Source organism: Crotalus tigris, unplaced genomic scaffold (genome assembly GCF_016545835.1).
Source record: "Crotalus tigris isolate CLP2741 ecotype Arizona unplaced genomic scaffold, ASM1654583v1 scf7180000018783.1386937, whole genome shotgun sequence".
Taxonomy (NCBI): Eukaryota; Metazoa; Chordata; class Lepidosauria; order Squamata; family Viperidae; genus Crotalus; species Crotalus tigris.
The window spans coordinates 928,007-955,956 of NW_024097198.1; the positions used below are offsets into that span (position 1 = coordinate 928,007).

Consider the following 27,950-nt stretch of genomic DNA (forward strand, 5'->3'; position numbering starts at 1 on the left):
CTACCCCCCACATCCCCAGTCCCTTTTTATGCACCGAATGGAGTGAAGAGGGAGACTTTTCCCCTAGCAAAAGGTTGATTCCTTTGATTTCTTATTTAGCCATTCTCTCCCCCACCCCAGCTCCTTAAATTACATTTTCTAAATCCTTTGTCCATCTTGTTTAGCACGTTCAGGTCTTGAGTTAGTTGAAACTTTCACCTTAGTTGAAACAGCCTGGCTCCTGAGAAAACAAAAACAAAAACAAAAAACCAAACCTTCCATTTGGGGCATCCCCAAAGTCAAAGGATAACAAGGGAACCCCGTCCCTTTGAAGGCGTCAGGAGGAAAGTTTTCCAAATGGTCTTGGCCAGCCTCAACTCCCCAACGAACGGGGTGCTTGTCTCTGATCATCCGGAGAAATGGCTGGTCCTCCTGCAGTCAGCTCCAGGAAGGAACGAGGGGAGGATGCTGGAAAGAAGGGAAGGAAACAGGATTTCTGAGTCCTTCCCTCCCTTCCTTTCCTTGTGCTGGTCCATGCTGACAGTCTCCAGGGAGAAGCAAAGCTTCCCTCTCTGCCTTTGGCTGCAGAAGGAGGACCTCCAGTTCCTGGGAAGCTCCTGCTAGACGCTCCTTTGCAGAAGTACCAAACAAGGCAAGGAAAGATGCTTGAGATCTAACCTTCAAAGCAGGAGGCAGATCCCTGACGGCTGACAGGAGCTGTTTATTCTCTCTCGGTGGAATCCGGGCGACAGATGTCTATCGAATTGTCAGCCCCGCTCAGCAATGCAAATCCATCTCCTGTTCTGGTTGGCGAGGGAAACAGCTTGCATCCAGCCGGTGTTTAGCACAGTAAGTAACTTTGGGAAAGTTGGTTTGGGAACGGCTGCTTGCTTGCTGCAGGGCACGAGAGGGACTGAGGGACACCCAGGTCCTTTTTTCAGTTGGGTTATGGTTTGCCAAGCCCCTAGAAGCACTGGGTTGTCTTCTGATGCATGGGGGGGGGAAAAGTCCTGCATGGAAAAACAGGCATGTATCTACAGCATCTTCTTTGGAAGGGACAAAATAGTGTTTCATGTCACCAAGCACAACCTCTCAGGGCAAAAATATTCCTGTTCTACCTTACAAGGTTGGTTGGAAGCAAAACAAGGGTGTCTTCAAAAGACACTCTGCTATTGTTAATGTACGATATGAGGTTACCTTTATCACCACTTCTATTAAACAGACAACCAGGGGAATTTGGGGGAAATCCTATGCAAGTTTGCAACTTTCTCCAGTGCTTCTGATATCCCTCCAAACACAAACACACACACACACACACACACACAGAGTAGCTTGGCAATTTCAGAAACTTGAGGCTGTTCTGAATTTTGCATGATTAGCTGCAGATGTTCTAAAAGCAAAAGCTTAATCCGTTTGAAATTAAGTAATCCTGATAGGTTTTTGTCCAGCTCATGATCTGAAATGCAATCAGCTTCTTTGTTTAGAAAAAAAACAGCTAGGGTTTTGTTTGGGGTTGTTTCACGGTGGGTCGTTATTATAAAAGAAGACCCTGTTCACCGTGTCTAAGATAAAAAAAACATTTAACATGTAAAGTATCCAGCTAAGGATGGGCAACTATGATTGTAATCTCCTAATGCAGAGATTGTAATCTCCTAATTAACCCCTTCTGGATATTTTCAGGCAAATCTTTGTCCAGGAAATATTGTCCTCTAATGAAATTGATTTGTAACAAATTTGGGTCAAGCAAGAGCAGTCCTCCCCATATAAACCTAATTAATTCAGAGAGAAGCCCCTAATTCAGATAGCTTAAAGAGAATTAGATAGAATTCAGGATGGTTTGGTCCACCGTTGGTTAAAGCATCTCCCATGCAAAAAACAATCTAGCTCTGAATGTTAGATGACAGGGACCATTCGTGGAGGAAAATCAAATCCTTCATATAGGGTGGATGAACTTCTTTTGACATCCTCTGTTGCAAGTGGGCCAGATGGACTATTGGTCTAATGCTGCAGGTCTAATGGCTTTTATTGCTTGTTTTTAACTGAGTTATTGTGCTCACCCTGGAACTATTCCTTTACGGCACCCACCGAGCAATGACTCCTACTTGTGATTTCCTTGAGGTGGTCTTTATGTTGTAAAAACTACTTAACTGCTCTACACAGGAGGTCTCTTAGTCAAGTCCCGGCACTTCCACATAGCATGGATTTTTTTTTTTTTTTTTTTTTTTGCCTGAAACTGCAAATCTACGGGCAGCCAGTGCTTGCCGTGCCACAGTGCAGCAAGCAGCATCTTCTGTTCTGAAATGACTTTGATGTTCTCGAAAGCAAAGTTGAAAGAAAGAAAATTGGGTTTGACACCTGATATATTTTTATTCTCCACCTCATGGTTCTGTCTGGGTTAACCTCCTTTTCCCCCCACCCCTTCCCTTGATTAGCATTGTTCAGATGCTGCTTCAAGTCCTCCATGATCATTCTCAGAGATGTCTATTCTCGCTGGAAGCAAAGAACATGACTACGGTTTTGCTTCCAGCAAATCTTTGAGCCATCTGCTTCCCATCTCAGGGGTCAAGACTCTGCCCGCCAAAGGGATCCACTACAAGAAGGTCCGGAGAATTTACTGCTCGGATCCCTTCCAAGCCTTTGATGTCAAGAAGGAGGTCATGATCAATGTCGGGGGCAGCAAATATCTCCTCCCTTGGAGCACACTGGATGAGTTCCCTTCCTCCAGGCTGAGCAAACTGAAATCGTGCAACAGCTATGAGGAAATCATCCAGATCTGTGATGACTATGATGAAGACACCCATGAATTCTTCTTTGACCGGAACCCGAGTGCTTTTGGGATGATTGTCAGCTTCCTTGCAGCGGGGAAACTGATGCTCCTTCGTAACATGTGTGTCTTATCCTTCCGAGAGGAGTTAAAATATTGGGGGATTGCAGAGTCAAAGTTAGAGAACTGCTGTTTCCAGAAGCTCCTTCAAAAGGTGGAGGAACTATCGGAGGAGCACAAAGAAGAAGAACTGCAGAGGGCCAAGCTGGTGGCTTGTGCCCAGAAGGAGGAGACCAAATTTGGTCGTTTCATGAACAACTTGAGGGACATGGTGGAAAACCCACAGTCAGGTCTCCCTGGGAAAATCTTTGCTTGTCTATCTGTCCTCTTTGTGGCGACCACAGCAATAAGCCTTTGTATCAGCACTATGCCAGACTTGAGAGAAGAAGAAGACAGGGTAAGGATGTCCTTGTTCTACTTGCACAATAAATCAAGGATGAATGGCCAATGTTCAATAGATAATTATTAAGTTAGAGCAGCTATTCCATAGATTTCTCTTGACAGCAGTCTTCTCTGTATCTATGGACCTATTCCTGCTCAGTGAAGGTCAAAGGTCAGGGTCATACCGCACATCTGGATGATGTTAGGTTGAGCAAGTTGGCTTTTGTGTTACTTTGACATGAAACTGTCCAATGTTGGGTAGTGAAACCTCATTTCTTTGCCCCTGAATTTCTATATATCATCTCATGAAAAGGTGTAGGATAAATAGCAGCTTTGAAGCGTGGTAGATAAATGCACTTTACATTTAAATCATGCCCCACCCTACTGCCCAAAAAGTCACTCGGTTGTTACGTTCTTTCCATGCTGTCTCCTTCAATAGAAAAAGAACTTGAAAGTTGCCTTCATTAAGACTAAACCAGTCATTCCCATCCTACCAGCCACTACAAATACTGCACAGTAACTTCTAATATCTCCTGCCCGTTTAATAGCAGTCTGGTGGGTAAATGGGCCTTGTGACCACAGCCTCAGACAACTCTATGCTAGATCCAGCTTTGCTGAAGGCAACATCCTGTGAACTCTGACCAAACTCCAACTGCCCAGAATGCTCAAAAGATGATGAGGACCATGATCTAGAAGAGAGACAGACAGCTTTGGCAAAGTTCAACCTCCATGGCAAACCTCCCTGATCTAGTGTCCTACAAATGGGGTAAGACTACAAATTTCAGTATTGCCCAAATGACCCAAAAGTCACTGTTCTATCAATGGAGATAGATCGAGAACCTCCTTTGTTGAGTGTTAAAAGTAGGGTTAATTTGAGAGAAGTGACAATATTCTATTCTTTAATTTGTGGTCATTGGCCATAATTAAGTTTTGATTTGATTTATGCTATTAGTTAATCACTGAGCGTCCTACATGGAACATCTTCATCCAAGATGGTGAACTTGGTAGACTTCATCTAGCAATGCTTATTTCTGAGTAAACATGCTTATAATCTAGATTTAGACTTGGGGGTTGGAAGGCAGAATCCATAAGCAGGAACATGGTCACAAAGGCGCACCTTGCTGCAGGTGTTATTAAAGAGTCCTTATATTTCCCCCCCCCTTCCTTTGCATTATCCGACTGTTGTCTACATATTTTTGCCCACCATGGAGGGCATGACATTGATAAAGCCACGAGGTTTTGAGCTGAACGATCAAGGTGCAAAGGGATGTTGAAGGCAACCATGTCGATGCAACCATTGATGTGGTTGCCTTCAGCATCCCTTTGCAGCTTGATCTTTTTCCTTGAAGGGGAAATGTTGGAGGTGGATGAGAGCACCCCTGGAATTCCACACTTCACTTTCCTCAGTTGAGCAGGACCTGTTTCTTGAATGTTGTGCTATCGATCTTCTGTTTCCCCTGGGATGGTTGCCGTTACTGATCTGTAACATCTTCACCTTGGTGAAGTGCATCCAGGTGGAGGCATATTTTAATAACAGATGGAGAGAGCAATTAAAACAGCATTCAGATCAAAACATTGTTCCACTGGTTCTGAACTTTACAAGAAGAATATTTACGTTCTTACATAGTGGATGGATAGGTAGATCGGATGTGTAGATGTATGGATGTAGATAGCTTTTCTGGATGCTTCAATCCAAGGCATGCATTATGGATTGAAATCCCCAACGCCTGGGGCCTTGAGAGAAACAGAAAGGATGAAAGGGAGAGTGGGTGAAGCTGACAATGGAAGCACAATCATGTATCTGGAAGATGCCTTCTTCTTCTTTATATCTTTCCATTCTCTTTATTTTCTCTGAAGGCCAGGGGTGGCAAGGAGTGGAGAATTTTATAGGGAAACAAAGATGGAGAAATAGGTTATCCTTTCTTTAAAAATGCCAGCTGACCTGGAACAACAACAACAACTACTACTAATTACTATAAAAATCCAACCAGAAATAACCATCTCTCTCTCTCTCTCTCTCTCTCCTTCTCTCTCTCTCTCTCTCTCTCTCTCTCTCTCTCTCTAACAAGGAGCTGATCTGCAGAAATCAGCAGCAGTAACTTTTGACAATGGCGATGAAAAATGGCTGACTGTGCATTTAATCCCAGTCTGTCTTTACAACATCCAGCATGCTAGCGATCCTATCACATTGCCGGTCATATCCCATCAAAACGGTTGCATCCTAATCTCTCTCTCTCTCTTCCCCCCTCCCCCGCCCCTGTGCCACAGAAATGAGCTTAAAAGATATTTTCTTCTTAGGTGAAACTCCCTTTTTAAAATGTCCTAATGCTTTCTAAAATCAGATTTCTGCTTTGGGGGTGGGAGGTGAGGTAGTTGTATAACCTTTACTGTTAAATAGCATTACTAAACAAAACCTTCCCAGTGATTCATAAAGAACGGTTCTTACTGGGACTTATGGATTTATCACTCAAGGAAGAGGGAGAATGTTAGGCTTACGTTTGGTGCTGCTACGTACTGTAGCTTCTTACTAATAGTTTTTTTTTTTAATTTGCCCAGTTCTCACCTTGCGTGGCTTGAGTTAGCTTGGATTAATTATTCAAATATAACCAGCAATGCAGAAAAATGTGACTCAGGCTGTTGTAATAGGGAGGCATCTGCAAGAAGCTTCAGTCGTTTCAGATGGTAAAGTGGTAGAAGAACGTTGATGTCAAATGCCCCATCATTTATTTATTGAGGTAAAAATCTCTAGCAATTTTAAGGAAGGAGGATATCAAGCTTCAACACGTTGTTAATCCATCCATCATCAAACCATCATACTTAGAAATACTAGCATTCTTCCAGTGTTTGAGGGGTCGTCACAGTGAAGAGGGGGTTGCTCTAGTCTCCAAAACATCTGAGGATGGGACAGGAAGTAATGGGTGGAAGCTTATCACAGAGAGATCCAACCTAGAACTAAGGAGAAATTTCCTGAAAGTGAGAACAGTTAACCAATGGCACAGCTTGCCTCCAGAAGTTATGCGTGGTCCATCACTGGAGGTTTTCAAGAAGTGAGTGGACAACCATTTGTCCAGAATAGCATAGGATCTCCTGCTTGAGTATAGGATTGGATTAAAAAAAAACACCAAGATTCTTCCAATTCTGTTATTCAGTATTCCGTCTTTATTGCTGACATCTATAACTGCATTTATCTATCCAAAGTCACCTATATCCAGATCCAGATCCAGATCTATATCCAGATCCCTTGATTGATCTTGAAAGCACTAAGGAGTGTGCACTGATTAACTCTTGGTTGGAAGACTGCCAAAAATTGGTTGGGTTCCACATAGACCAGAAAGTCTGGAAGAAAGCAAGTGACAAACAATTTCTGTATAGTTGGCAAGAAAACTGCACTTTTTGGGTTGAATTTAACTCAAAGGAAACTTTACATTTCATTTCGGGATCCAAACAGGCAACTCTTTTATCAATGTTTCAATATCTCTTTTACAGGTTGAATGTAGGTAAAACAGACTCTCCATTCTGTACCAAACCTATAAATGTTTCATGATGGTATGCTTTTTCAGAACTTCCTACATATATAGAAATCGGAGCTTTGTTCTCTCGGCATGGTGGACAGTATGAAATTGTTCCTTTCTTACAATTGGGCAGACCTCACGTCAAAAAAGGAATTTCCCTGGATATGCCAGTTTCAGGGAAAGAATTCTAGTCTGCACCATACACGATGCTCAAAGATTATAGGTTGAAAGGAGTCAGATTACCATTGAAGACAATTGGATGGCACTTGATACTGGACTTAATGTGCTCTATTTGGGTCTCCTTATATATTTATTCAAAGAGATGGGAGTAACAACGAGGATTCAGTGCAAGTGCAAAGTCCACTTTTGAAATCAGAGTGGGAGAGTTACCAACTTTGCATGAATAAAATGTGCTTTGAGGTCAAGAGTTTCTTACTAGCATGCCTTATTAGGGTGGGAGATTTCTCTGCTGAGAATAAGAGGAACACACACAAACAATGTTGACTCATTCATCTCCTTATTTGTCATATTTCTTCAGAAACAAATCTTTTCTAGATGTTTTAGAAACCCCGTCATCCACAATTTATTCTGAATACATCAGTTTCATCCATTCTGGAAGGTGTCAGTCTGGGGAGAATAAATATTTATGACCAACTGGTCCTTCTAGAACTTTCAGCTAACCCTCTCCAGCAGATCTTCTTCCAAGGAATATATTTTCTAAAAGTACACAATTAAAAAAAATGCCAGCAATGCCCAATCTACATCCTTGCAATAAAAATTCTAACGCAACCATCATTCCTGCATTGCAGGGTTTACTTCTTACGAATGTTGACGCTTGTCACTTGAGCAGCGCTAGATAATTTGTACAGCTTTATCCATTTCATTTTTTCTTTTGTGCTGTGAATGGAATGAACGTTAATTAATTGTTTACATTAAATTTACAGAGCTTGTAGGGAAGAACATAATTTTGCTTTGGATACTGGCATCATAATTTTCATAGGGATGGAGATACAGTAGAGAGGCTGGCAGATACTCTACACTAGATGGATGGATAGATTGAGATGGATGGATAGATAGATGATATAGATAGATAAATGATATAGATAGATAAATGATATAGATAGATAGATAGATAGATAGATAGATAGATAGATAGATAGATAGATAGATAGATATTTTTTCACAGGAAAAGAGCTTTATAACATTCCAAATATGACATCTGGCTGGCAGGAGGCTAGACCATGAGATAAGATCAGCCACATGGGATTGTTCTCCAGGGAATTCTGGTATGTGACATTTAGTGAGGAGCAAGGGGGATGTTTCCCAGGAATCCCCAATATCAACACCAGATGGCTTTCTGCTCAGTTGTTGGTCTTCCTTGGATGCTGTCGGATCTCAAGCTGGAAAGACTCTTGATTTGCTTTTGCAGAACTGGTCTCATGTTCTAAAATGCTCAGGATGCTTCAGGGACCATACAAATAAATACATGGGTCAAAACTGCCAATTCTGCTTCTATTGAACCAGATAGTTCATTGGGCATGGCATATCCCTAAAAAACCTCGCCATTGGTACCTCATCTTTCTTTAGTTGGGTGCAACACGGGAGTCCTTGTGAGCAAGAAACATATTTTGCTTCCGAATTATATGACTCTTCCCAAAGACGACAATATTAAGTTCATTGCTCTTCATGCCCTGAACACCATCAGGAAGGAAATTGTTATAGTGCATCTTATTGTAAGTGATGGAAATCCTTCAGCTAAAAGAGTGGGTTAATGAGAAGGAATGAGCTAATGTCCCTTCATGGTTCTTGTTTTAAGATAGGGCCATATTTTCACTGCTCTTAGAATGTCTTTGAGTTCTTTAAGAAGGTTCAATGAGTTCTGCATTTTAGCCTGGATACATAGATAGATATAGAGAGATGTTGTAGGAGAAAGAATGGCAGAACCATTCTGGGGGTGGAGTGAAAAGAGGGATTAGCCTAGAATCCCTGTATAGCCACCAGCAAACTAAACCCAACCCCTCTTGAGTGCCATTAACTCTGATCTAATTCTAACCAGGAGCCAACCATTAGTTGAGAAGATTCCTGTACAGAGGCTTTTAGCAATAGATCAGTTTAACTGAATCTTCACCTATAGACCTGATTTTTCACGCCTGACAGATATAGACAGATAGAGATAAAGATCGATAGAAGTTATTTTCATAGGAAGATAAGAGTTTGGGGTGTCTATAACAATTGGAAGGGACCTTCGCAGGAGAAGTATTTTGTGGTATGGAAAAAATGGATAGATTTTATACAATATAAGTTGGATATTAAAAAATATTATTTAGTTTTTCAATAACGTATATTTAAAATTTAAAATATCATAGATTTTATTTTTATGTATTTTTATTCTTTATTTTTATTATATTTTCTTTTATCTTTTTCTTTTTTCCTTTTTCTTTACTCTTTTCTCTTTTAAGTATTATTCTTTTGGTATTTACGTCTTTTTATATATGTATATTATTGTTAATTATGTTACAATTTGTTTAATTAATGTATTTAGTATTTAGATTTATTCATGGTTTATAGTTTTCTGTTTTAAAATTTTTTGAAAATTTTTTAATTAAGCCTATGTTCAGCTCTGGGAAGATCGGGGGGGGGGGAATGGGAGGGTTGGGGAGGTTTGGGGATGGGTTGTTTTGTTCTTGTAAAATTTTAAAAAATTAATAAAAAAGTACTTTAAAAAAAAAACAATTGGAAGGGACCTTAGAGATCTTCTGGTCCAACCTCTGCTCAAGCAGGAAACTCTAAACCATTTCAGACAAATGGCTATCCAGTGTTGGAGCACCCACAACTTCAGGAGGCAGGTTGTTCCATTGACAATTATTCTAACTCTAAGGAAATTTCTCCTTCTTTCTAGGTTAGATCTTTCTTTGATAGGCTTCCACCTGTTACTTCTTCTCCTGCCTTCAGGTGCTTTGGAGAACAAGTTCACCCACTTTTCTCTGTGGCAGCCCTTCAAATATTGGAAGACGGCTGTCATGTCGCTCCTAGTCTTTCTTTTCATTAAACTGGTCTACAATGAAACTGCAGGATACTAACATTATTTTGGCTTTTTCCCTGCTCCTTTTCTGCATCCAGGGTGAATGTTCCCAAAAATGCTACTACATCTTCATCATAGAGACCATCTGCGTAGCCTGGTTCTCCCTGGAATTTTGCCTTCGGTTTATTCAAGCAAAGAGCAAATGTCAGTTTTTCAAAGGGCCCTTGAACGTTATCGACTTCCTGGCCATTTCTCCTTACTACGTCTCCCTCATCATGCTGGATGACGAAGTTTCGGAGAACGACCACCGTCCCAGCGGGAGTTCATATCTTGAGAAGGTGGGTTTGGTGCTACGGGTCTTAAGGGCGCTGAGGATACTCTACGTCATGCGCCTGGCGAGGCATTCTTTGGGCTTGCAAACCTTAGGTCTCACCATGCAGAGGTGCGCTCGTGAATTTGGCCTCCTGATCCTCTTTCTGTGCGTGGCCATCACGCTGTTTTCTCCCCTGGTCTACCTTGCGGAGAACGAATCGGGCAAGGTCTTGGAGTTTACTAGCATCCCGGCCTCCTATTGGTGGGCTATCATTTCCATGACGACGGTGGGGTATGGGGATATGGTCCCAAGGAGCATTCCAGGCCAGATGGTGGCTCTCAGTAGCATCCTGAGTGGGATTCTCATTATGGCCTTTCCAGCTACCTCCATTTTCCATACCTTCTCCCATTCCTACGCGGAGCTGAGGAAACGGCACAAGCGATTGCATGCCCAACTCACGAGAATAAGAAGTGCCAACACAATCAGCGAAAGAGATACTTTCAACGAAAGCGAAAGCTTTGCTTCGGACGAAAGCGAGTACCCCATCAAGTACATTTTCAAAGGATAAGGCTCTCCTTTGCCATAGAACGTGGACTTCAAAACCGCCACCACCACCATCACCGGGCTTCCCAAAGATGATAGGTAGTCTCCAGCTCTTTCAACCACCCTTCCAACCAGCAGCTTAGAGAGCTTTTTGCTCAGGTGCAACCACGGATGCTTGAGTGAGACCAGGCAGAAATAGACAAGATTACCAGCCAAAGGGTGGAATGGAAACTATCAAAGGCTGTTGCTGTCTTCAACATCTAAGAGAAACCTGGCTCTTTGGGCCTACCAAGTTGTGGTCCTCAGAGAGCCTTCTGCAAACTGGGAATTTTCGGAGGGTAGGACTGGGTGCCCCATTGTCTCCATTTGACTGGTTAGATAGATGATAGAAGTTTTAGTCCCAGCAAAAACTCTGCACTAAACTGTCACGAAATATTCCTAAGCTTGGTTAGATTTAGCTTGGGTTAATTTGTTTGTGATGCGGTGATGTGCAGATTCAGCCCATTTAGAATCCAGTATATATCAGATGCCTCTTAGACAAGGCATAAACCAAAAGATGAAGAAATAGCCTTCCTAATCATCTTAGTTTTTATATTGTCTACTTGTCTCGCCTTCTCTTCTATCCTCTTCCTCTCCTCTTCTCTTCTCCCCTTCTCTTCTCTTCTCTTCTCTTCTCTTCTCTTCTCTTCTCTTCTCTCCTCTCCTCTCCTCTCCTCTCCTCTCCTCTTTTCTCTTCTCTTCCCCCATTTCTCCTTCCCTTCCTTTCCCCCCTCCCTATCACTGCAGGCAGCAAATGTTTTTTTTTTTTTTTGCAAGCCTTTTCTGCCCAAAGGAGCTATACCTGGCTTTGAGTAGTGTGAAGTCCCCTAAGTAAGGCAACCAGGATAAAAATCACCAGAGAGGCAACATTTTAAAAAATGAATCAAACAATGGTGAATTTGAACAAATGAAACATCGGTTTTAAACTAAATGTAATGTCTTTTTTTTTCATCAGACTCTATAAAAGCTTTCAAATTAATAGGATGCCTCCCTTCCCCCACACAGAAAGAAGAAGAAAAACTTAGGGCAATCTGAGGTCTGTTTGAAAATGCTGGAGAACATTTTCAAGTTGTAGAAGACAGTGAAGTTTTTAAAATTTCTTCTTAGAGCCAGCAGAGTTTTGTAAACTTTAAAACTATAGCGATTCCAGCTGAAACCGGCTTCTTTCAGCCTTCATACACATACCTATAGCCATAATAGAAATATGTCTGGGCAACATTTTGGAAGGCCTAGAAATTGGCCTATTTATTTACTCATATATCGCATTTATGAGATGAGAGACAGTTTTGTGTAGTGGTTATAGTGCTGGTCCAGAAACCAGGAGACGGTGAGTTCTAATCCCACCTTAGATATGAAAGCCAGCTGGGTGACTTTGGGCTGATCACCAGGAGACTGTTGAGTTCTAGTCCTACTTTAGGCACGAAAACTGATTGGGTGACTTTGAGCCAGTCCCTACTTCTCAGCCCAACCCACCTCACAAAACTGTTATTGTGGGGAAAGTAGGCAGAGGAAGGCAGATTGAGATATGTTCACCCCCTCGAGTTACTTATAAAGTAATATAGGAGGGATAAAAATCCTAATTAAAAAATTAAATCTAGAAACCAACCCGCTCCCTCTTAGAGCTGCCCAGCTCTTGACTCTGCTGTGCTAGCTGGCACTGGATCCCATCGCCAGCCGAGTTGTTGGGTGCCCATGAGTCGTTTCTCACCCAACCGAAGGTCAACAGGATAGTAATATCTGGCAGATCAAGGCTGCATTTTCTGCCAGCATTTCCATCAGGGAGATTAAAGTAATGGCAATCTGGACTGCAGCTACCCCCCCCTCCCATCCCACTCCCTCTTCCCCTCCCTTCCTCCTCTCAGAAGAATAATTTGGGGTTCCAACTCGAACCTGGGCTGCGCAAGAATAAATAAAATGGGATCCAGGCAGCTGTGAAAAAAGAACTATTTATCCCTAAAAGCAAAACAGTTTGCCTTAGGTGCAGGGGTAGGCAACCTTGGCTCTTTTATGACTCATGGACTTCAACTCCCAGAATTCCTGAGCCAGCATGGGGGAACTATGGCCCCTTCATGACTTGTGGACTACAACTCCCAGAATTCCTGAGCCAGTCTGGCGGCACAGTGGATAGAATGCAGTATTGCAGGCTGACTCTGCCCACTGCCAGGAGTTCGATCCTGACCAGCTCAAGGTTCACTCAGCCTTCCATCCTTCTGAGGTTGGTAAAATGAGAACCCAGATTGTTGGGGGGGGGGGGGAATAGGCTGTCTCTGTAAACCACTCAAAGAGGGCTTGTAAAGTAGTGTGAAGCAGCATATAAGTCTAAATGCTATTGCTATGGCTATCTGTAATGGAAAATGTTTGAATCACAGCGGACAACTGGAGAGGACCAGATTATGTTTGAGCTGGACAATTCTTCTTGGAAGTCCACAATCCTTCAAGAGGAACATCCAGGAGATTGAGCCTGGGTGCAAATGATGCACGCTGCCACCATGGCTCAGCTTGGAAACCTCTCCCTTTCCCCTCAGCATGGCTAGCTCAGGTATTCTGTGAGTTGAAGTCCACGAGTCATAAAAGAGCCAAGGTTGCCTACCCCTGCCTTAGGGGTACCTCTGAGAAATGGGGTACAGCGGCAGATTTATATAGGGGGAGCCTAGATAGTGTCTACGCGCTGATTCTCGGGTGACAATTGAAGTGTGTGTGTGTGTGTGTGTGTGTGTGTGTGTGTGTGTGTGTGTGTGTATGCTTGTGACCAGGCAATTCTGCTGGGAGACTTAAAATTTAACTAACTCTGTGTTTGCAGACCTTACCCTTTGTGGAGTAGGTCTGGGTAATGTATTTGGGGGGTTTGAGGACCTTTGCTAATTTTAGTTGAGTAACTTAGTTTCAGCTTGATTGTCCGTTATCTAGCAGAGATACTGATTCTCTGACCATTCTGGAGTCTGTTAATGTTTTAAGGGAAGATGGGAACCGTACACAGAATAAAACATGTTTGGATATCAAACTTCTCATGCTCTCTCCCTCCCAGTTTGGACTGAATAAGAAAGGGCAGCAACAGCAGAGGGTTTTTCCAGAGTTCTTTGAGCTTCAAGACCCCTTTAGTGCTGTCTGTGACTTCAAAGTAGAGGGATGGCTGACATTTTCTTGGCTACTTATATCACATCTCCAAGCCCCAAAAGTCTCTTGATCCTGCATCTTCCTATCTCCTAATGTCCCAAATGGAAAAAAACTTTCCCGATGCTTTTTAATCCTCCTCCAACTGTTTGATCTGTAGCTGTATCAGGTTTGCACAATAAATTACTGGCTTTAGCACCTTCTCCCTCCGAGAGAGACTCAGAAAGAGGGAATGCAGCCTGCTCTCTTTGAATGTTGCACTTAACTTACAGAGGTAAGAAACAAGTAATAATAAAAACATGAGCAAGAGAGAGACTGCAGTGTATTATTTCAAGTGTAATATTAACGACGTACAACATAAGGATGGGGAGAGGAGTTGGAAAACTTTTCGATTAGCGCCATTTGTAAGTACCTAGAAACGGTTACATGATTGGAACTTGCGCTATTTGAAGCCACAGACCTACAGAAAATAGATTAATAGTTTCATCTATTAATCTAGATAGATTAATCTATTTTAGATTAATTAGATTAATTGGTTCTAGTTTGCTGGAAATAGGCAATGAAAAACTTTGAAGCTGAATTTTGATGGGGGCAGCAACGGAACATTACAGTAAAGGAGAAAAAAAGAATATAGTTGTAGTTTAAATTTGTGGCTAAGAAGCGCACAGGATCCAAATCGAAATATCGTTCGTGAAGGTGAGCTGACACACACAAAATAACTTTTTTTTAAAGCGTGTGCTGGTGAAATCTTCCTTTTCTCCATTTTGCACACACGAAGATTAGAAGCTTGATCAAATATGCTTCTGTTTTCCTCCATGTTCTATCTATCTAACTCTATCAGAGTTCCAACAGTGCTTGTAAATCCCACCTTGCATATGGATTGCAAGTAACTTGGCTCAAAGGATCGCCTCGCACCGAAGTCAAAACAGACAAAACAAAATTTTTGAAAAGCTCTTATCCCTGGAGGGTTTTTTTGTTCTGTTTTTTTAAAAATTGACTGGCAACCATGTGACTGTGCTTGAGCAGGAGTTGGACTAGAAGACCTTTGAGGTCCCTTTCAGCTCTATGGTTCTATCTTCTGGGTTCTGTGATTAAAGATAAACTGGACAGAAGCAATTTAAAGTTATTCGAGATTTCGTCTTGCATTGTTTATTCCAGCCAGCTTAGTCCTCGTTTATTCCTTCTTTTCTTAGATTTCATCTTTCTGGTGTCTTCTCTGTTTGTATTCCCCCCCCCCCCGCTCCAAAACGAATCAATATGCTGAAAAGAACATTGTGTACTTACGTGATTTAATTCTGTCTGGTACAGGCAGTCGTAATCAGCAGTTATTGGGTCAGCAAAGGACCACCACTCAAATAATTTCATCACCAGGCTTAATTAAAAGAACAGTTTGGGGATCTTGGCCATCTGCCCTAGTTAGTCGGTTCACGTTTTTTGCATCACTTCAAAAAGATTTCATGCGTTAACATGTTTTTTTTTTTAAAAAAAGCATATTCCTGAAAGAGTCAATCATTTCTTAACTTTTAAACCTGATTCCCTCATTGTGGGAGTCTTAGGTGTTCAAATCTGCTAGCCCCCATTAGGCCAGCTTCACACATTGCACTAAACCAGTATTCATAGTTTACAAACCCAAACGGATTTACTCAATGCACCAAGCCAGTTGCAAATCAATCATGTTCTGGAGTTTTCCAAAGCTCGGGATAGTTTTAGGGTAACAAACCTTGGGTAACAAATTCTGGTTTTCAGTTGTCCACATAGCCACCATTTCAGATCAGAAACGGATGACTCAAAGAAGCTAGATAAAATTGGGTTGGCCTATAAAATGGCAGTGGACACAATTATTACCTAAGCTTGGTTACTTAAGTTTATTGTGCACTCCTGGGAATTAAAAAGTAAACAAAACAGGTGGGTAGAATTACTGTAATTATTGCTCGTCTCGCTTTGTGCCCGAGGTAGAAGAAATTTCAGACTCCTGCTGTTTTGTAACAACGCTGAAAGTTTCCAATTTCAGCGGAATCAATGGAGAAGGTAACATTTCAAACCAGGATCTGACTGCCAAAAGCTTTCAGTGGAGCCAAGTCAAGATCCAAGCTAGACTGGAACATTCAGGAAAACAGAGGCAGTTATTCCTCAAGCGGTAACCTGGAGCTCATGGAAAGCTGATGGAGACAGAAACCACCATCTTGCTAAGTTCCAAGGAAGACTTGGAAATCTAAAGAGGTCCACCCAAATACAAAGCAGCAGGAATAGAAGGGCTACCAACAGGAAGTTAAGGAGAAGGAGAAGGAGAAGGAGAAGAAGAAAAGGAAGTAGAAAGAGGAAGAGGAAAAGGAAAAGGAAAAAGAGAAGGAGAAGAAAAGGGAGGAGGAGGAGGAGGAGTTCTACCTAGTTTATGTTTATTGTGTCAAGCAACCTGGAGAGTGGGGAGAATTGGACTTTTTTTTTGGACCTTTAAGGACTTCAAAATAAGATAACTAAAATCTGAGTATATGGACAACTGGGTCTATGGAGTTTTCCAGCACAATGTTTTCTATGAATATGTGCTTCCCCTCCAGATTTTAACCTGCCCCCTCCACTACATTCTCCTCTTTCATTGCCAGATGTGTCCAAGAGGAAGAGCTGAACTGAAGGGATGTGAAAAACCTCCAAGTCCTCTAATCATCTCTTCGTCTTCCACCGGTGGTGGGCACGGAATCTCTTTTTGAAACCCTGAAAACAAAACAAAACAAAATAAAACGCCTCTTTCCTGAAAAACATCCCCTGAAATCCTAGTCAAGGAGAAATTGAAAAAAAAAAACCACATAAGCCTGGGGAAGGAAGGTCAAACTTTAATCCCCTCAAATCCCCTCAAATCTCCCAGCTGGAAGTTGTTTCAGATCCAAAAATATGCATGTATTTCTGTCTGTCTTGTCCATCCGTCTGTCTGTCTCCACGTTCTGTATGCAGGGACGGTCTCTGTTTTCTTCTCAGCTGTGGCGATTCTTCTCCTCCTCTTCCTCTTCCTCCTCCTTCTTGGTCAAGAGGTCCAGAAGTGGAGTTGAGGGTTGCCAGCATGTGGAACAATTTCATTCTGACCTTGAGAAGGAAGTGGGAGAGGAGACACCATTACTCAGCCTAGGAAAGTAAAAAGCAGGAGGCAGAGCCTCCAAACAGTTCTGACTTGAACTCGTCCTCAAACAGGGAGCGGTGAAGGTCTCCAGAGGCCTTCAAGACTCTGTTACATACCCTATAATTTCTGGAATCTTGGCTGTCTCTGTTTCTTAACTTGGCCCACCTTGTAGACCTGGCCCAACAGAGTGTGTGTTGGGCCAGGTCTACAAGGGCCAGGTCTTTCGATGGCTAGGTTACTTATTTATTAAATATTTGATTATTTTATTTCCTGGTGTTCGTCTTTTATCTGTGGAATATGTATACACCCAGGAAACTACGTTCTTCGGTTTTTAGTATAATTCTTAATATAAAATTAAAATAAACCTTGTTCATCTTATCTGAACATTCTTAATGCCCCTAAGTTTTGAAAGATCAAATCGAGATTCAGTAGGTTCCATGCCTTCCCTTGTGACTTTGAATGGTAGTTGAAAACTGCCTGTAATTTCATATTGACTGCAGGCTGGGTTTTGTTGTGTTGGGGGATGAGTGAGTAATAAAACACACTCACAGTTCTGCCATTTGCAGCATGAAGCAAAGCGCTAACAAGACCCGCATACGCTGGTAGGTTCTGCTGATTTTATTGCTGTCCTGTGGAGCACAGCTGGGGTCTAGCAACCAACATTTCTTGTTAATTACTCCTTGAATAGCCTTTCTAAATTGGTCTGATCCTTCTTTCGGTTCCCAGGATGGGGAGAAGCTTCAGCCCATTGAATCCACTCAGACTATTTTTGTCTCCTTTAGTCTCGAACCGCAAAACAGCCCATTTTGCCATGGAAAAATATCGCGAGAAGCAAAGGGAAAGAAAACCACCCCTTAAACCAGTGGTTCTCAACCTTTTTAATGCCGCGACCCCCAACCGGTCGTAAGTCAAGGACTACTCAACCGGTCGTAAGTCGAGGACTACTCAACTGGTGCAGCACCGTTTGCAGAATGGGACTTTTGGCGGGCTCAGCAGGGCAGAGACAGCCTGGACAATTCCTATTGGCTTTTGAAAGCCAATAGAATTAGACTCTATTCAAGAGAGTCTATTCTATTGGCTTTCAAAAGCCAATCGAATAAAAGGGAGTAGCACAGCTAAGAAAAAGGGGAAAAAAATGGCGGACTGCGTTGTTTGGCGACCCCCATGAAATGGTCGTTCGACCCCAAATGGGGTCCTGACCCACAGGTGGAGAACCACTGCCTTAAACCGATGGACAAATTGCCATTTCTAATTAGTGATTGCCTCAAGCAAGGATGCAAGTAGGGTGGACGCCCTCAACCAATGCCCCGAGCTTCATGGGACCTCTAACCCTGCTTTTTCTTTGGAGAGGTCTCAGAGCTGAAAAATGGTGTTTTCCCACCCTCCTCAGCAGGAAATGCACGGAAAGAGTTATGTAATCTAGGGGTTCCTTTGGTTTGAGAAGTAAAAAAAAAACCAAAAACCCTAAATTGGCAGAGAGAAAAAGCAGAAAAGAGACTTCTGTACCATAATCAGAGAACTCTTTTGTAATTTGGGATTTCTATTGAACATGAAGCCACTAGGATTTTTCAATGAATTTTTCAGGAGCCTTGAGAAGTACGTTGCTAAACTAACTTCCTTCTTCTCTCTCTCTCTCTCCCTCCCTCCCTTCCTTTTTCTGATTTCACTTAATTTCCTTCCTTTCCTCCCTCCCTTCTCATATTTCATTTTCCTCCCTTCCTTCCCCTTATTTAATTTCCTTCCTTCCTTCCTTTCTTCCTCCCTCCCTCCCTCCCTCCCTCCCTTCCTTCCTTCCTTCCTTCCCCTTATTTCATTTAATTTCCTTCCTTCCTCCCTCCCTCCCTCCCTCCCTCCCTTCCTTCCTTCCTTCCTTCCTTCCTTCCTTCCTTCCTTCCTTCTCAAAACAATGCATCTTTGGGACATACCACCAAAGCCGTCCCAATAAGTCATCATTGAAAATAACCCAATATCTGCAACCTCTATTGCTAATCCTGCACTCCAAGGAATCTTGATGAGAGCCTTCCCCCGCCTCCCCCCACCCACAAAACAGGGGTCTAAGGCTAATCTGCTCCCCCAGCCTCATCCCTGATTTATGCTTGACTGTTTTCGTGGCGTTTGATGAGCAATTCGGCTCCTTTGTTTGATTCCTGCTTAGCAGATGGTGCAGAAATACAAAAAGTCTTGCTGCAGGCTCCCCTGCAGATGAAGGAACAGCGGGAGTTCTCTCTGCAGCAACTCTTCCCCCTGGGCCAGAAAGAAAGTAGGTGACTTTTAAGGATAGCAATTCATTCTTAGCTCTGTTTTCTGAAACAGGCTTTCGTTGCTTAAGGAAACCCTGGCCTTCCTTACAAGGTTGTTGCAAGTTTTCTATGAGAGAAATGCCAGGCAAGACCATTTTCCTGGATTTAGTCTCAGAAACTGTCCAGATCATCTCGCTGCTCTTGGCCATTGGAGAAAGAAACTGTCCATGTTCAAGGAGGTCTTTCCCAGTCCCAAGATAAACCTTACAGGAAGGTAGTGAGACATGACTGACCATCAGCGTCTCACCACAGCTTTTGTAATCATTAATCCCCAAACATCAAAAGTAACTTTGATCCTACGACTGAAATGTTTTAGCACCAGGAAAAGGAGTAAATTAGACCCATGGAAGTTGAGACCCTCACCCATAGCAATTAGACCTAAAATTCAGAGAGGCAGGAAGAAAGCTGGAGAATCAGATCTGCAAGCAGGGACACAAGAACCAAATCCTATTACAATTGTTAAGCATCAAGGAGATACTTTTTGGCAGGACTAATTGCTGTCAGAGAAGCGAGACCAAAGATTCGGGCTTTAATTATGTTGACACATCCCGAAGTTCTCTTTGCAGCCCACAGTTTTTGGAGCAAGCCACTGAAATTCACTTTAAAATGCATTAATTCAGCTGTCCTTATGATTTTAAAAGAAATCTAATTTGGAGCAGACTTCCCATTTTTAGAAAGCAAGAAATAGCATCAATTGCCAAACTCTAGATGAAGGCATTCATTTGTAAGTATTGGAGATAGATAGATAGATAGATAGATAGATAGATAGATAGATAGATAGATAGACAGATGATAGATAGAAAGAAAGAAAGAAAGAGAGAGAGAGAGAGAAAGGAAGGAAGGAAGGAAGGAAGGAAGGAAGGAAGGAAGGAAGGAAGGAAGGAAGGAAGGAAGGAAAGAAAGATAACGGAGGGATGGAACAGAGTGATAGATAGAGGGATGGGGAGGAATAGATAGGGAGGGAGAGAAATAGATAAATGGATAGATAGAAAGATAGACAGATGATAGAAAGATAGATAGATAGATAGACAGATGATACATAGAAAAACAGACACAGACATAGAGATGAGAAGTAGATAGATAGAGATAGAAAGGTAAAGAGGTAGATAGATAGATAGATAGATAGATAGATAGATAGATAGATAGATAGACAGATGATAGATAGAAAGACAGACAGACAGACCGATCGACAGACAGACAGACAGACAGACAGACAGACAGACAGACAGACAGATAGATAGATAGATAGATAGATAGATAGATAGATAGAGGAATGGAATATGTAGATAGACAGACAGACAGACAACATTTAATAGGCTGCCCATCTTAACTTGGTGATACCGATGGCTGAAAGATACATAAAAACCCTGTATTTTCTATATATTTCTTGCAAACATATGCTTCCTCGTGCTACTTTTGAAAACGTGCACATTTCTGAAGCTGTTTATCAGATCTCCTCCCACACCCCTGCAAGCTGACCCCTTCAACATCTTTTTTTTGTGTTGTGATCGCTTCCACGCCAACCCCAATCACACACCTTGTGGTAGAAAAGAACCTTGTGACCAACTTCGGAGGACTCTCCGCTTTTTGCCGCCCCAGACGAGCGAAATCATCTGGAATAACTTCCCTGGGCCCCGAGTGCCTCTCTTTAATTAGTCTGCCAACGGGTTCTACATTCTGCTTGATGTCATTAGGCATGAGAAAACTTTCTCCGCTCCAATAACTTTTCATGACATCCTCTAACCTTGCCATCCATCGCTGGGGGGGGGGGAAGGGAGGATGGAGAGAAAGCTGTAACAAAGGAAGTCGGATTTCGATAGTCGTTAGTTTTAGCCTGCTCAGCAGGCCTAAAACAAAAATCCAGACGCTTGCTTTCCAAACACATTATCCATAGGGCAAACCGGCTGTTTCCCAGTCTGTTACACACAGCCAATTAATTATTTTTGGCTTTATAGTCAAATTATTTTTGGTTTTCATCCAAAAAATATTTTTTTTTCCCTTTCTCATTTTGAAGCTATATATTTACAAAAGAGCCAGGTCCAGAGTGCCAGGAGCTGTTGCTTCGTAATAATATCCCTTTGGATAATGTTCTTGCGGCCATTTCATATTTATATGAAAGTCTGCCCCAAACATCTTAGAACATAGAATAACAGAGTTGGAAGGGATCTGGAAGGTCTTCTAGTCCAATCCCTGCTCAAGCAGGAGACCCTTTTCAGACAAAAAGCTCTCCAGTCTCTTAAAAGTCTCCAGTGATGGAGCATCCATAATTTTGGGAGGTGAGCCGTTCCATTGGTTGATTGTTCTCACTAGTAGGAAACTTCTTCTTAGCTCTCTCTCTCTCTCTCTCTCTCTCTCTCTCTTCTTCCCCATCCCCATTTATCTTTCTTGGTTTTTGACATTGCAGAATACTTGGAAATCATACATATGGATGATGTGCCTTGCTGAAATATCTTAAATGAAGAGGGCAGTGCTAAGTGACATTTGGAGGAACTAGTGTGTGAATGTATTAGCCAGTGAGTTAACACAGCGTGTGTGTGCTTTTTTCCTTTATCTAGAGCTCCAGCGGCTTGGGAAGTAATAATATGATATCTTCTGAGTGCAGTTAATGACCATTTTTATTTGCAATTCTTAAGAAACAAACACCCTTTATAAAAGACTTTGCTTCATCCTCCGATAGCTTGGTCTAGCACAGAGTAAATGGAACAGTTTCCCAAGTGTGGTAAACTTAAGTTAGAAGGGGACTGGCTTCACACTTTTTCTAAGTCGTGTTTTTCTTGACCAGGGTTTAGTGAATAAGCCACAAATGGCTTGGTTCATCCATGCTTGTCCAAAAATCAAGGCGATCAGCATTGCAAACACTGAGCCAGATTTAAGGAGCCCAGAATTGTTTTGCAGAGTGAGGTGGGTGGCATTTAAATTTAACAAACAAGATAAAATAAAATAAAATCAGAACATTGTGACAAGTCAGGGTGCATTCGGCACAACAATGGAAAACATATGAGATTTGTCGTTGTCTCAGTCTGAATGGACTATTATACCAGTGAGATTCTTTATGTGAGTTTGGACCATTCCCCAAATTTGAAAAGAATGCAGTTTTGACAATTTGTTTCTCAGGTTTATTACTTCCAAGATGATGTCATGGAGGAACAATGAGCACAATAAAGTCTTAAAACAAGGAATGTTTTCTTTGGGCATATCACCAGTCAAAGGAAATGACAATAAGCACATTTTACAAAAAGGAAGCAAAAAGTTACCACATTTTAACAGTTTTCATTTTTGGTACAGTAACTATTGATAAATACAGCCCACACACACACAAAAAAACAACTCTTTTAGGGTCCTTCATAATTTTTAAAACTGGGAAGGGATGTAGAAAGAAACAATTTTAAGAAACAGAGCATGTATTCAGAGTAGTTTTCTGCCAGCTTCTGGTAATCTTTTCCCCAAATTCTTCCACTGCAATTGTTTCTTTTTACATCTATGTTTGACCTCAAAATATACAACAGAATGAAGTGTTTACACTTGGGTGGTCCGGCCTAAATAAACATGGACTGCTTTCAAGCATCATAGTTTGAAAGTTTATTAGTTGAGCTTTAATGTATCCCTTAGATTGGAAGTAACTAACTACATTATTTTCTCCACACAAACGTATTCATCCTCCTGATTTTCATGCAGCTAGAACCATATTATTTTTTATTCTGCATTTTATATTTATATATACATATATGTATACACTTACATGTACACAGTGCTTTTTTTATAATAAAAAAAAGGTGCCGGAACTGACACATACAATCCACCTTGCCTACCCTACAAGGTTCCATCCAAAAAAGGTGCCGGAACTCCGTTCTGGGAGTTCTATGACAAAAAAAGCCCATGTGTCTGTGTGTGTATATAAAAGTCTAATTTTATATATACATACACATATACACAGAGCTGAATGCCTTTTTATATTTAAATGTATTGCCAAGCTAGCTCAACCAGGCAATCTCTTTGATATATAAAATTGCTCAAGGTTGGGTTACAGTCTGGAAGGGAAAAGACTGTGGACTACAATTCCCATAATCTCATTCTCTTTCTATGTTGACGGGTTGATGGGAGCTGTAGTTCACAACAAGAGTTCTGCTTGGAACTCCGGAAGAACAGGGTCAAAAATTCTCCTGGCAGGGCACCATGGTCATTGCAGTCTAACAGTCTTCCCTTTGCAAGTTTGATGGGAGGCAAAGGCCCTCTGCGTGCAGTTTGCCCAAACTGAAACTACATTTCCCAGAATGCAACCGTCTAGTCATGCGACAGCATTGCTTCATAGCAGAGTCGCGCTTCTGAAAGGACACTTCCGGTCTCTGGGCCGGTGCAATAGAGATGCAGGGGCTAGAGCGCCCCCGCCGCTTGTTCAAGGCGGAACTCCTCGCTGGGATTACAATTCACATCATCCCCAGACACAGCGGGACCGGAGTTCAGGTCTTTAGGCTTCCCCGGTCAGTGAAGAACGCCGAAGGGGCTGCGAGGGTTCCCGACCGGGCAGCACTTCATTTCCCACAATGCAGCTCTCGCGACTCGCTCTCGCGAGACTTGGCGAGAAGCCGCGGCTGGGCCGGCGTTCTCGCGGAGGAGGCCAGAAGCGCCTGGGAGTCGGGCCTGGACGGGTGACCGGGAGGTGCGGCAGCCGCAGCGGAGCGACATGGCGGAGACGGACCCTAAGACCGTGCAGGACCTCACCGCCGTGGTGAGCGGGCTCGGTGGGGGCGGAGAAGCGGCCTGGGGAGCCTGGGGGGGGGTGGGCGGGAGGACCGCTGGGGTTGCCATGGAGACGGGAAAGGGCGGTGGCCGCGTTGCTAGGGAGCCGGGCGCGGCCGTTGGGGGGTCGCCCTGGATACAGCGGGAGGCGATGCGCTTCGGGGGCGGGCGGCCTCGGTTGCCGTGGAAACGGGAGCTTCCCAAGAGCGTGTCGATTTAGCCAAGGGGTTACGTTCACACGACCAACTCGAGTTAATGCGGGCTGTGGGTTAATGCGGACTGTGAGAATGCGGCCCCTGCCTTTCTCCAAGGTCGCCCTTCACCTGGGAGGGGGCTTCAAGGTGGTCTTTTGCCCCAGAGTTTGGGCCAGGCCTCCCACTTGCAAGGGAAGCCACTTAGACCCAGTGGCATTTTATAATTGGGGTGGGTGGGTTTGAAGCAACCTCCTTGCTTTAAAAAAAACTGTTTTTCTCCCCCCCCTCCCATCAGGTGCAGACCCTCCTGCAGCAAATGCAGGACAAGTTCCAGACCATGTCTGACCAAATCATCGGCAGGAATATCCTTTTGAGCGTGGAAATAGAAGAGGAGAGGTTTGGGATGCGAAGAAGCAAAGAAGACCTGAAGGGTTTTGGTTGGGCCAGACACACATCCCTCCCCCAATGTGTGGGGAGACCCCACTGAAGAAAAGCTGCACAGCCGCCTGACAGTTGCATGGGAACAATGTCACGCTGCGCCTCTGTTTGATTCTGCCTCTCTGTAAAGTCCTCTCCGGCATTAGGAGAGGATGCAAAGTCAGCGTCCCCGATCCCACGTTCCAAACGGGCTGTCCAGAGTTTGCACAACTTTTATCAGTCAGTGTGCAAATGTCAAGACACTTTCTCCACTTAAGTAATGCATGTAAACCCAAGAAACTTGCTGTGTATGTGTAGGTGCTCCTCGCTTAACAACTGCAGTAGGGAATGGCAAATCCATCACTTAGCAGCATGGTCATTAACAGAGTGACACGCTGACTTACAATGTCACTGCTGGGTGAGGTTAAGCGAATCACTGTGTGTCATTTTAGTGCAATGCCTTATGACTTTCTCTGGCTTCCCTGTTGCTAAGAGTTAGCTGGGAAGGTTGCAAATGGCAGTCACAGGATCGGGGATGTCTGCTGTGACCCTCTAGCTAAGATCAGAAGATGGTTTTGCTTCAGTTGCATTTTCTCTAGGTGGTTTTGCTTAACTCAGTTGTACTCGATGACATGAGTTGCCGCATCGACGACCTGGAGAAAAACATTGCGGATCTCATGACCCAGGCCGGAGTGGAGGAACTGGAAGGAGGAGAAAACAAGGCAGCCACTACCAAGACTTCATGTGAGCTTGACTCTGCAGTGATCCAGTGGGCTTGCGGATTAAATATGGTGGGGTGACAGAGACAGAGGCTCTCAGCTGCTGGATTGGGATCTTCAATCCTTTCATTATTTTTCATCTGCTTTTATAATTTGGACGTTGCCCAGAGTCACCTTGGAGGGGAGAAGGGCGGCATAGAAATTGAATAAATAAATAGGCCCTAATCCTCCATGTGATGCCATACAGATAGTAACAGTACTATAGTAACAGTACAGTTACCGTAAGTTGCAACAGACGCCCCCCCCCCAAAAGCTACTTATGACCCAGTTTCAAAGTTATAATATTGTCCCATGGTCACATGCCTGCATTTTGGGCGCTCAAGAATTGGCGCTCATTTATGGCCATTTGCAGCACCCACCAATGGATTCGCTTAACAAAGGTGGCGTTTGCTTAACAACCATTTGCAGAAAAGATTGTAAAAACACATTCCATCAGGACATACTTTACAATTGTAACAAGTTAGGACTATAATTGCCAGGTTCAGTTGCACTCATAAGTCAAGGGCTATCTATTTGTTTTATTTGCTTATAAGAGGAGGTAAAAGTAAGGAGCTGTGCCTGCTTAAAGGTAAAAATAAATGGGCCTAGAAGTGTCAATATGTAGTAGCAGTGCTTTTTAAGTGCCTGGATGAGTTAAATGCCACCCTTGTTTTTATTTAGGAGTGTGCAAGATACTAAAATTCCTAAGTGAAAGGTTGTATTTCTTCTGGCAATCTTTACTAATTGTCCTGCTTTTCTCTCAACAGCCTGCCAATAATCTATGATGGTCCCAGAAAAGAGACCTTTTTACAAGCCTACGCTGATTTTTCAGATACCGTTTTTGTTTTATTTTTCTGTTTTTCCAACAAGTAGTGTGTATAAGCATTTTTCTACAGCTGTAGAACTTGCGTTCTTAATGTACCTTGTATAACTAGATTTGGAACAGTTTCTATTCTGACTTCTTGTGCATTGTGAGTTTCATGCACTTTTTGGAATTGACATGTTCTATACTAATTTCAATTATTAAAACATAATTTGGTAGCTTGATGGATCAAATACAATGTTAATGTTATACAAGTGGACTTTTGTGAATTTGGATGTAAAAACTTTCCTTTTCCTGGTTACCTTTTTGTAATTCTTTTTATGTAGTGGGTCAAACGTACTGTGCTTTCTATCAGCCTATTTTGTGCACAAGGATGAAAATGTGTTCTGAGTCATTTACCTGATTATTAGTAAGAAGTTGAAAGTAGGAAAAAATCCATTTTGGATCTCTTGAGCTGTAACTCTTTTTCGTTTTGTATTATTGATTTCAGAAAATTGATAACTGAAAAATTTGAAGAGTTAATAATTTAAAAGTAAATTGTCACTAATTTTGGCCTGGAAGCCTGGATTTTGTTATGGGGGGGTACCCCTTAAGCAGGACACTTGATAGTTCTAACTGGAGACCAGTTCTTTGGATTTATAATAAAATGCACATTTTCTTTCAAGTAGACCTCTGTCCCCGGAGTGACAATTGGCCTTTACATCTTGGTCGTTGCCAAGTGACTGCTGAATTGCATCTAATATTGAAGCTGTTCTAATGTCCTAAATGCGACTTTATGAAATCATTGCTGGAAAAGCCCTTTAGTGTAACAAATAAAATCTCCCTCTGATGGCTTTGAAATCGCTGTAGAGGAAGGAAAGCATAAATGGGGGCAGTTGTTGTAAACATGCTAAAATTCTCAAGTTACTCTGTGCAGTCTTCTTACAGAAAACTCCGTGTTTGGAGTACTAAGCTGTTGAGGATATGAGTAGAGTAGGGCGTTACTGCCTAGCTCCTAAAGCTGCAGAATAAACTTGCCACAACTCAGAAGGACCTTCTCCTGGGGGTGTTTGTTTCAGAAGAAGGTCAGGATTTTATTGGGGGGCATGGAAGGACCATTAAAAAAAATGAACAGTTATTCCTTGCTGGGGCGGAAATACTGTAGACGTTTTCCCTGATTCGGGACTCCGTTCTTCATTCCAAGTTTGGATCTTTGCTTCTTTTATGCCCTCTGGTGTGGTTGGTTCCCTCGTACACCACAGCGGCTGAATAAAAGACTTTGCCATGTCTTGTGCTCGATTGCGCAAAAATACGGAAAAGAAACTTGTGTCCCTAAGCCTGTATATTTGTGGGTCTGCTCTATGAGAAATGTGGAGAGCAAATTTCCTGGGTTGCATGGGAAAAATGTTAACAGGGATAATTGGCCAATACCAGGTGCCAGTTTGGCTTTTACGGATGGAAACAGCTGCTTGCAAACAAAACTTTCTCTTTCACTGGAAGATTTCTGCTGAATATTTCTTAATGGAGCAGAGTAAAAAGAGAAAGACAATTCTTCGATGTTCGCTAGAGTTAATGGAAACGGAACACATTCAGTCACTGCTGAAGAGTGGCACTTTCACCGTTAGATCCATTTATTTTTAAAAAAACAATCATGGCACTTGTGATGTTTGTTGGTATCTGAATAATCGTTTTTCAACTGGTCAGTGAAGTCATCGTAGTAGTGTTACAAGAAAGGCAGAAGAAGATGGTTTAAAATAATACCCTTGTATAACCAGCCTTAGATCTTTCTGACCCTGCTGTTAAACATGTCTAAATAAATTGCTGAAATGGCACTAAGTATTTATCTATTGCCGCAGATGATGTAATTGGAGTATCTGTCCCAGTTTGCTTGATGCCCTGTGTTGGTTCG

General features: G+C 42.5%; 2 protein-coding genes across 3 annotated transcripts; both read left to right on the forward strand.

Annotated features, from left to right (window-relative positions):
- Positions 1–479: 479 nt before the first annotated feature.
- On the forward strand, positions 480–11,250 carry KCNG4 (potassium voltage-gated channel modifier subfamily G member 4). Of its 2 annotated transcripts, XM_039356031.1 has the most exons (3): positions 480–828; positions 2,412–3,200; positions 9,817–11,250. In XM_039356031.1, the coding sequence occupies exons 2-3, from the start codon at positions 2,457–2,459 to the stop codon at positions 10,597–10,599; spliced, it is 1,527 nt and encodes a 508-aa protein (XP_039211965.1). In that variant the 5' UTR covers positions 480–828; positions 2,412–2,456; the 3' UTR covers positions 10,600–11,250. The 2 variants fall into 2 exon arrangements, with proteins under 2 accessions (XP_039211965.1, XP_039211964.1); XM_039356030.1 differs by lacking the exon at positions 480–828 and having other exon boundaries at positions 1,999–3,200.
- A 12,453-nt stretch (positions 11,251–23,703) lies between these two features.
- Positions 23,704–27,878, forward strand: HSBP1 (heat shock factor binding protein 1). The gene is made up of 4 exons (XM_039356032.1): positions 23,704–23,859; positions 24,360–24,426; positions 25,106–25,225; positions 26,007–27,878. The coding sequence occupies exons 1-4, from the start codon at positions 23,815–23,817 to the stop codon at positions 26,015–26,017; spliced, it is 243 nt and encodes an 80-aa protein (XP_039211966.1). The 5' UTR covers positions 23,704–23,814; the 3' UTR covers positions 26,018–27,878.
- The last annotated feature ends 72 nt before the right edge of the window (positions 27,879–27,950 follow it).

Excerpts from the sequence above, each read along its gene's own strand:
- KCNG4 (XM_039356031.1), top strand. The coding sequence starts at position 2,457 with ATGTCTATTCTCGCTGGAAGCAAAGAACATGACTACGGTTTTGCTTCC. Across the intron at positions 3,201-9,816 it reads TGAGAGAAGAAGAAGACAGG|GGTGAATGTTCCCAAAAATG; the intron begins GTAAGGATGTCC and ends TTCTGCATCCAG.
- HSBP1 (XM_039356032.1), top strand. The coding sequence starts at position 23,815 with ATGGCGGAGACGGACCCTAAGACCGTGCAGGACCTCACCGCCGTG. Across the intron at positions 23,860-24,359 it reads TGCAGGACCTCACCGCCGTG|GTGCAGACCCTCCTGCAGCA; the intron begins GTGAGCGGGCTC and ends CCCTCCCATCAG. Across the intron at positions 24,427-25,105 it reads TGACCAAATCATCGGCAGGA|TCGATGACATGAGTTGCCGC; the intron begins ATATCCTTTTGA and ends ACTCAGTTGTAC.